General features: G+C 37.3%; 1 protein-coding gene across 1 annotated transcript in view; it reads left to right on the forward strand.

Annotated features, from left to right (window-relative positions):
- The window catches only part of LOC120519221 (CD48 antigen-like), a gene marked incomplete at its 3' end in the record, with an annotated part of 75,277 nt that extends 66,738 nt beyond the window's left edge, over nt 1–8,539 (forward strand). The window contains exons 5-8 of the mRNA XM_039742380.1: nt 2,493–2,594; nt 4,934–5,010; nt 6,172–6,257; nt 8,419–8,539. Coding sequence (XP_039598314.1) covers nt 2,493–2,594; nt 4,934–5,010; nt 6,172–6,257; nt 8,419–8,539 — 386 coding nt within the window. The remainder of the gene's footprint in view (nt 1–2,492; nt 2,595–4,933; nt 5,011–6,171; nt 6,258–8,418) is intronic.
- Between the last annotated feature and the right edge of the window lie 280 nt (nt 8,540–8,819).

The raw sequence follows: 8,819 nt of genomic DNA on the forward strand, positions 1-8,819 counted from the left end.
TCCTTTAGGTGTAAGCTTTCAGTAGAGCCCTCATTGATATATGTGGGTTGAAGCATTCAAAAGTTATTACACTTTTTCCATACGTTCCAAAATGTGGATAATGGTCCCTCTAAAAGCACCTCGACATGCCCACATAAAAACTGGTGTCAAAATGTCATTTTTACAGGTATTCTTTTCAAATTTGAAATGTGAGTAGTCAACAAGTTATTCTGTTGGTACATAGTGTGTTTCTGTCCCCACCTACCTACTGCAGCTATAGAGGCCTTTATTTTCACAAAAACTTAGGCGAGAACAAAAAAATTCGTTTTTTGTGAGTTCTAATGTGCATAACTTTTGATCAGTCACACCTACAGTGATTCTGACTACTAAGGGTGAAACTAGAGAATGTTACCTTTACAAAGAGACCAAACATGTGTTTATACTCCAGATAGTTCAATAACAGCAATGATTCTAATTTGGAGAGGTCGAATTACAAGCGATTTTGCAAAATGACCCCGCTTGATAAGGGGTAGGCTTAGTCGCTGTTCTCTGGACTCTCTCTAGTCGTTGATGTGTCTTTTTGTAACATGGACACCAAAACGGCACACAATACTTCAGGTGATGCATTACTAGTGTTTTATATAGCTTAAAGCATAACTGCCCTTGATTTGTACTCTACATATTGTGCTATATAACATATTAGCCTCATTTGTGGCTTCTGTACACTATCTGGATGTGAAAAGTGAAGAATCCTCTACAACTCATAGGTCCTAAGGTATATTTTCAATTTCAAACTTCCCATTGTGTATTCATGTCTCTCTGTGTGCATACAAATCAAAAAGAGAGAATAACATCTCAGTGTGACAGGGCAAGTTGGCTCCACACTCCCTGTTACACTTGAGAGCCTTTTCAATCTGCTACCGCTGATAGTCGTGACCAGATGAGCTGGGCAGATGAGGACAAAACACACAACGCATTTCAAGGGGTAGGTGCAAAAGGGAACTTTGCTTTTATTAAATACAATCAAATGAACAGTGTCCCAAAGTGCAGTGCACTGAATGTTCAATAAATAATCCATAAAAGTGAAAGTGGCTGGTAGAGGTTAAAAACAGTTCAATAAATAATCCATTAAAAATGAGTTTAAAAACCAGAGCCTAATCTATGAGCAACTTAGATAATTTTGACTGCTGATTTCTGCTTTTTCAAGGTTTCTTTATTTCCCAGTTCTAGTATCATGTCCTACAGAACACGTGAGCTACAATATGAAATTTCTTCTACAGTCCTTGCATGGGTCTGGCAAGGCAAGCTGAAAAAGGCTGTAGATATTGTTTGCAACCACTTTATTGTCCTGGCCCAGAGCTGAAATCACTCAGTTCTTAAACCCAATACTCTGACTTTCTTAAAAAGACAGATGCTTTATTTCATACCTGCCTTTTAAAATCAGAATAATGCAAAGTCAGGTGCTCATTAATGGTCAGCCTTTAGGGCCACAGCAAATCAGAAGAGCGACAAGATATGAGTCCATTGTTCATGAGACATGCAGTACTGAAAAACTGTACTCTTCAATATGTCTAGAAATGCCTCTGCATCATCTCCATGCAGGAAAGAGCAATTCTGAAGACTGTGAACTCCACCGATCCACTTTGAGGCAGATAAAGTAAAATCAGAGAAAATTCAACACCATATCTACTCTACCCAATGTTAATTGTCCGTCTTACATTTTATGTTATTGCTAATGAACCTAATCTGAGGATTTGAAGCCGGAAATCATTACTTTCCATAAAAGAATGTTACTTCCTGTCACACATCAGTAATAATCCACTGGATGCTGTTTGGCATAAAGAAGAAAACTTATGGTTTAAAACAAGGGAATCCACATTAAAATAAAGAAACCACCCCATTTAGAAGAATAAATTTGACCAGATTTTTAAATGTCTCTCCCTAATAAATTCATGGTTTGATTCAAATATCTGGTAATTCTTAATCGGACCATTAAACCAGCAATCTTTTAATTGGAAGTACAGTATTATCAAATGTCTCCAGAAATAGATTTTGATCATGTTAGCCTTTTATATGGGCTCATACAGATGGCAGTGTCATATGCAGTCAATTCAATTAATATGAAATTTCTGTCAATTTTTATTTTCATTCAGCATATTTTTAAATATGTGGAGACACCATGAATGCTAGGAGACAATGGCTAAGCAACAGGGTTAGAACTGGAGAAAATGAAGTAAATCACACAGGCTTTGCCTTTAGTTAATGAAAGCTCTTTATAATATTTTTATTAGTATAAAATCTCTGCCTTGCATTGCCCATTGTGCCCCTATTGTTGTTTGGTTTGTGAATACGGGAGGTTGATGCACTGTGTGTTTAAGAAAATAACTAGAAAGGAGTAAAGAATACAATTTTCGTCACTAAATTGTAAATGCTTTGCTTCACTGACCTGCAGTTACATGATGTGAGTTAATGCTTTGACAGAATGTTCTGATTGTTGTTTTTTCATTATGCAGAGGGTAACTACATGGATTTGCTGCTGTATGTTGCTCCCCCATTTTTTGCTCTGATAATTCTGGTGGCAATTATGATGTACTGCAGAAAACATCATAGGAAAGGTATGCAACCTGCTAAATTGCATTCTGTCTTGAACAACTCCCTACTCAGTTACTGTATGTTACATCATTTTTATCAGATTTGTTCTTGAGATAATAGCCAAAGAGAGAACTCAATGCATTATAATCTTTATAGCATAAGCACAATAGGATATCCATTATAGAAAAATACATTTTCATCCAGAGGACAAATCAAAGCAAGATGGTCTTTACTTTGTGCAATTTAAATTCTTATTTTATTTTTTAAAAGTAAACTGTACATTTTTCAAGAACAGCCCTTTTGATGTGCCTTAGGTAGAAACAAAATATTGGCACATGTGTTTCAGCTGAATACAAAATATCAAAGCAGTGTTTATTAAGAGAGTAATTCATATTTGTAATTAGGTAAACTGTTAATCACAATATCTCATTTTGTGCTTTATCAAATACAAAATATAAACTTATATACATATATATATATATATATATATATACATATATATATATATATATATATATATATATATATATATATATATATATATATATATATACAGTGGTGTGAAAAACTATTTGCCCCTTCCGATTTCTTATTCTTTTGCATGTTTGTCACACAAAATGTTTCTGATCATCAAACACATTTAACCATTAGTCAAATATAACACAAGTAAACACAAAATGCAGTTTTTAAATGATGGTTTTATTATTTAGGGAGAAAAAAATCCAAACCTACATGGCCCTGTGTGAAAAAGTAATTGCCCCCTTGTTAAAAAATAACCTAACTGTTCAATTTCCGTAGCCACCCCCAGGCCTGATTACTGCCACACCTGTTTCAATCAAGAAATCACTTAAATAGGAGCTGCCTGACACAGAGAAGTAGACCAAAAGCACCTCAAAAGCTAGACATCATGCCAAGATCCAAAGAAATTCAGGAACAAATGAGAACAGAAGTAATTGAGATCTATCAGTCTGGTAAAGGTTATAAAGCCATTTCTAAAGCTTTGGGACTCCAGCGAACCACAGTGAGAGCCATTATCCACAAATGGCAAAAACATGGAACAGTGGTGAACCTTCCCAGGAGTGGCGGCTGACCAAAATTACCCCAAGAGAGCAGAGACGACTCATCCGAGAGGTCACAAAAGACCCCAGGACAACGTCTAAAGAACTGCAGGCCTCACTTGCCTCAATTAAGGTCAGTGTTCACGACTCCACCATAAGAAAGAGACTGGGCAAAACGGCCTGCATGGCAGATTTCCAAGACGCAAACCACTGTTAAGCAAAAAGAACATTAGGGCTCGTCTCAATTTTGCTAAGAAACATCTCAATGATTGCCAAGACTTTTGGGAAAATACCTTGTGGACTGATGAGACAAAAGTTGAACTTTTGGAAGGCAAATGTCCCGTTACATCTGGCGTAAAAGGAACACAGCATTTCAGAAAAAGAACATCATACCAACAGTAAAATATGGTGGTGGTAGTGTGATGGTCTGGGGTTGTTTTGCTGCTTCAGGACCTGGAAGGTTTGCTGTGATAGATGGAACCATGAATTCTACTGTCTACCAAAAAATCCTGAAGGAGAATGTCCAGCCATCTGTTCGTCAACTCAAGCTGAAGCGATCTTGGTGCTGCAACAGGACAATGACCCAAAACACACCAGCAAATCCACCTCTGAATGGCTGAAGAAAAACAAAATGAAGACTTTTGGCCTAGTTAAAGTCCTGACCTGAATCCAATTGAGATGCTATGGCATGACCTTAAAAAGGCGGTTCATGCTAGAAAACCCTCAAATAAAGCTGAATTACAACAATTCTGTAAAGATGAGTGGGCCAAAATTCCTCCAGAGCTGTAAAAGACTCATTGCAAGTTATAAACGCTTGATTGCAGTTATTGCTGCTAAGGGTGGCCCAACCAGTTATTAGGTTCAGGGGGCAATTACTTTTTCACACAGGGCCATGTAGGTTTGGATTTTTTTTTAAAAAACCATCATTTAAAAACTGCATTTTGTGTTTACTTGTGTTATATTTGACTAATAGTTAAATGTGTTTGATGATCAGAAACATTTTGTGTGACAAACATGCAAAAGAATAAGAAATCAGGAAGGGGGCAAATAGTTTTTCACACCCACTGTATATATAAGTTTACATACTTTACATCTGCTTCAGAAATGGGGAAGTTATCATGAGGAACTAACATGCACTTTAAATATGCAAAACAATGGCTGCAGGTGTTGGTGTCTTGTACCCATGCTGAAAGTTTTCAAATGTGAAATCAAATGATTTGAATCATTTAAGGTATAAAACAACAACAACTGTAATGGATAATTAAAGTTCTACATCTTTTTAATTGATGCATATTTTTTGTCAGAATTAGATAAAGAAGAGAAAATCAACCCATATACTGTTTACGCAGAAATTGAAGCACCCAACATAGGAACAAGTAAGGTGAGTAAACCAACTGGCATCAAAAGTTGAGCAGTACAGACCTCAGTTGAGTAGAGAGGGTGCAGTCAGAATGGTCAGAGGACAGCAAAACCTTTATGTGGAAATAAGTGTTACTGATGAATCTCACTACTGTAAATTATGAGTGCATAATAAGAGGTCTGAAACTTGAAAGTACACAAGTGAACTTGAAGTGTTTAAAAGTATGAATGGAATTAGTATGGAGGATTCAAGCTGCTACTTTAAAATCAATTTTATAACAAAAACACGGGAATGTGACTGTGAAACTTGTTATGAGTAGATTTTACACAAATGTTAGACAGTTTTTGTTCATGCAAAGATCCATAGATACATAGAGTAAATGAATCAGTAGAGTGGGAAAGATCTAGACTTTAGGGACCATCATATCACGGCTTGATGTTATTTAGGACAATCTACAGTAGGTGCATAGGATGAGCAAATGGCCTGTTCTCATCACAGCCTTTTTAAAGCCCTGATGTTCTAATGTAGTCTTTAATGAATTGACTAAAAACACCCCAATCCAGTCTCAGTCAACTGGATGAAGATGTCCTAGGCAAACATATTTGTGTACAATAAACACTTTTTTAAAAGGATAACCTCTATTAAACCACTTTAGTTTGACAATACATGGTGTCAAAGAGAAATTCAAGAAGTCAGTTTCAGGGTGTTTTGATCTCCAGGCTACAAAAAGGACATATCAGTGCTAGAAAAAGTCCAGAGAGGAGCAACAAGGTTGATTCTAGGGTTACAGGGGATGAATTATGTGGAAACACTGAAGGAGCTGAGCGTTTTCAGTTTAAGCAAAAGAAGATTAAAAAGCGACATGACTGAAGTGTTTAAAATTATGAAAGGAGTTAGTCCAGTGGATTGTGACAGTTACTTTAAAATGAGTTAATCAAGAACACGGGGGCACCACTTGAAACTTGTTGAAGGTAAATTTTGCCAAAACATTAATAAGATTTTCTTCACTCTGAGAACCACTGACATTTGGAATAAGCTATTAGGTACTGTGGTAGACATTAGAACTTTCAAAACTAGATGTTATTTTAGAAAAATTAATTGGATATGACTGGCAATTTTTGTTGAGCTTACTGACCTGTTTTCGTCTAGATTGTTATAATATTCTAATACATTTATTTGCAGGTGCATGGAGCATCTTGCAGTACCATGAAGGTAATGACTGAATTACAGCTGTTACAATACAATACGGGTGGCACAGTGGCGCAGTGGTAGCACTGCTGCGTTGCAGTAAGGAGACCTGGGTTCGCTTCCCGGGTCCTCCCTGCTTGGAGTTTTCATATTGCCTGCGTGGGTTTCCTCCGGGTGCTCCGGTTTCCTCCCGCAGTCCAAAGACATGCAGTTTAGGTGCATTGGCAATCCTAAGTTGTCCTTGGTGCGTGTGCCCTGCGGTGGCCTGGCGCCCTGCCTGGGGATTTGTTTCCTGACTTGTGCCCTCTGTTGGCTGGGATTGGCTCCCGTGACCCTAGATATAGCGCGTTGGGGACTGACTGACATGAATTCTAATTTAATAAATCGACCTCTATTTTATACTTTATGCTTCTTACATTAAATGTTCATACAATGCAATAAAATGTATTTTTATATTGCCCAAAATTACACAAGAAGTGCCGCAATGGGCTTTAACAGGCCCAGCCTTGACTCTGTAAGAAAACAAGGAAAAACTCCCAAAAAATTAACAAAAAAAAAACCCTAGTAGGGAAAAAAATGGAAGAAACCTTGGGAATGTCAGCTCAAAGAGAGACCCCTTTCCAGGTAGGCTGGGCATGCAGTGGGTGTCAAAGAGAAGGGGGTCAATACAACACAATACACAGAACAGAATACAAATAATAGAGCAGATATAGATGTAATAGAAATATTACAAGTACAGAGCAGAATTCAACAGTAGATGATATTACATAATTCAACTGCTGATCATACTTCTTAAATACACAGTTAATTACAAGAGTATGTGATTAGCGAGCATTTCTCAGGTCCTTGCAAGTTACTGATAAATGGATCCTTAGAGTCAGAATGTTTCCTACTCTGGCTTACACTGGTTCTTATCAGTTCTTAACCCTGAACAGGCAGTAGCAGCTCAGCACAGGAGGCTGGATCACAGATTAAAAGGCTTTAATCAAAAAGCTTTGTAAGAGTGCCGAGTGCAAGAGCTCACAATAAAAGGTTATAATAATCAATTTAACAGTAAAAGTCATCTTGACAATTGCATCAAATCTGTAGGCTATTTTTAAAGAGATTTCTTCATTGTCAGACTCTAAAGCTATGAAAGGCAACCTTTTTCGAGTTGTGGCGCACTAAGACCAAAAATTTTCTGAGGGACTGCCCATAAATAAAGTCGTGACGACACAATCTATGGACAATTGCCAATAAAAACAGTTAATTTTACAAGTTTGAAAGACATTTTATTAATAAAGGAATCAAAGGATAAATCTTAAATTTAATTAATGTGAATATTGAGATTGTTTGTCAGCACATATGAGATTGATGCAAGGATCAATTTTCGAAAGACAGACGCGCATTTCCTTGTCGATCATTTGAAGTCTCTCGCGTTTCTCTCGTCTGCAAGAGCTGAAATGTAGCGTTTGTATTTTCTCGTTCTATATTTGCTCCGCCTTCTTCTATCTGTACAGTGAGCGAGATCTTCTAACAATGAGACTTTTTAAGTCTCACGAGATGTGTTTTTGACACCGCTGGTGTTGATATTATGATGAATTGTGAACAGCGAAAATTTTAACTTGCATTTAAAATAAATACATTTGTTTATTCAACAATCTGATTAACCGTTATCTGTTTTTCCAACATAAAATATATTTTTTAAACATTATCTTTTTAATCAACCAAAAGTTCAAAAACACTAGCAATTTTAAAAATATTGCAAAAGTTTTCGTGGTGCCCCTAGAAAATTCCATGGCGCACCGGTTGCCCGACAATGCTCTAAAGCAACTTCCTAAGTATGATTACTTTTTGTAGCTGAATAAATCAGTTGACCGGAAATGATCATGAGGACCTATAGCCATTTTGATGTAGTTTATAAATCTGCAAAGAAGTCTGGCACAGGCTGGTTTTAAATGGCATAAACCTTAACAATTAGTAAAATAAATGTAATATAAAAATATTAAAAGAAAACAAGAACTTTATTTTATATGCATTATTTAAACTTGACAACATCAACAATTTGCTAGAATAATTAAACAGAAACTTGCAAACTGCAAATCTGAGAGAGACGCTTACTAATGTGCCAAAAGCCATCAGACCTTGAAGGCTGAGATGCTGCCTGAGTGGGGTTTCCCTCTTTACCTCAATTGACTGATATGGTTTGCTATTTAATCTCAAAGTCCTCAGTGCATGACTCACCTTTGCCCTTTTGGACAGGATAGCATCTGGGATGGGGAGTTTATTACTGAGCATGGACGAATGGTGCTATGATCTGGATTCACTCAGGGAGAGGAATTTGAAAGAATTTGTAGTCATACAGGGCATTGCCACTTGCAAGGTCAGAAGCCTCTTTGACAGCCGACCTTATGGAATTGTCCCTTTTGGCTTGATGCTCTAAAACAAAGATGCCTAACCTGCATTCAGCACCCACTGCCGTCATCTCAGGGAGGGCACAAAGATGAGAGAGAGGGAGTGACACTCTAAGGAGAGACAGACAGCATAGTAGTGCAGAGAATTCACAGCTCAAGAGTCCCGGGTTCAATGTCTGGCCTAGGCACTGTTCAAATTCAGCTCATATGCTTTCCAAGGTGAGGTATGGGTTCCCCTCCTCTGCCTCC

This window comes from Polypterus senegalus, unplaced genomic scaffold (genome assembly GCF_016835505.1).
Source record: "Polypterus senegalus isolate Bchr_013 unplaced genomic scaffold, ASM1683550v1 scaffold_2428, whole genome shotgun sequence".
NCBI classification, from domain to species: domain Eukaryota; kingdom Metazoa; phylum Chordata; class Cladistia; order Polypteriformes; family Polypteridae; genus Polypterus; species Polypterus senegalus.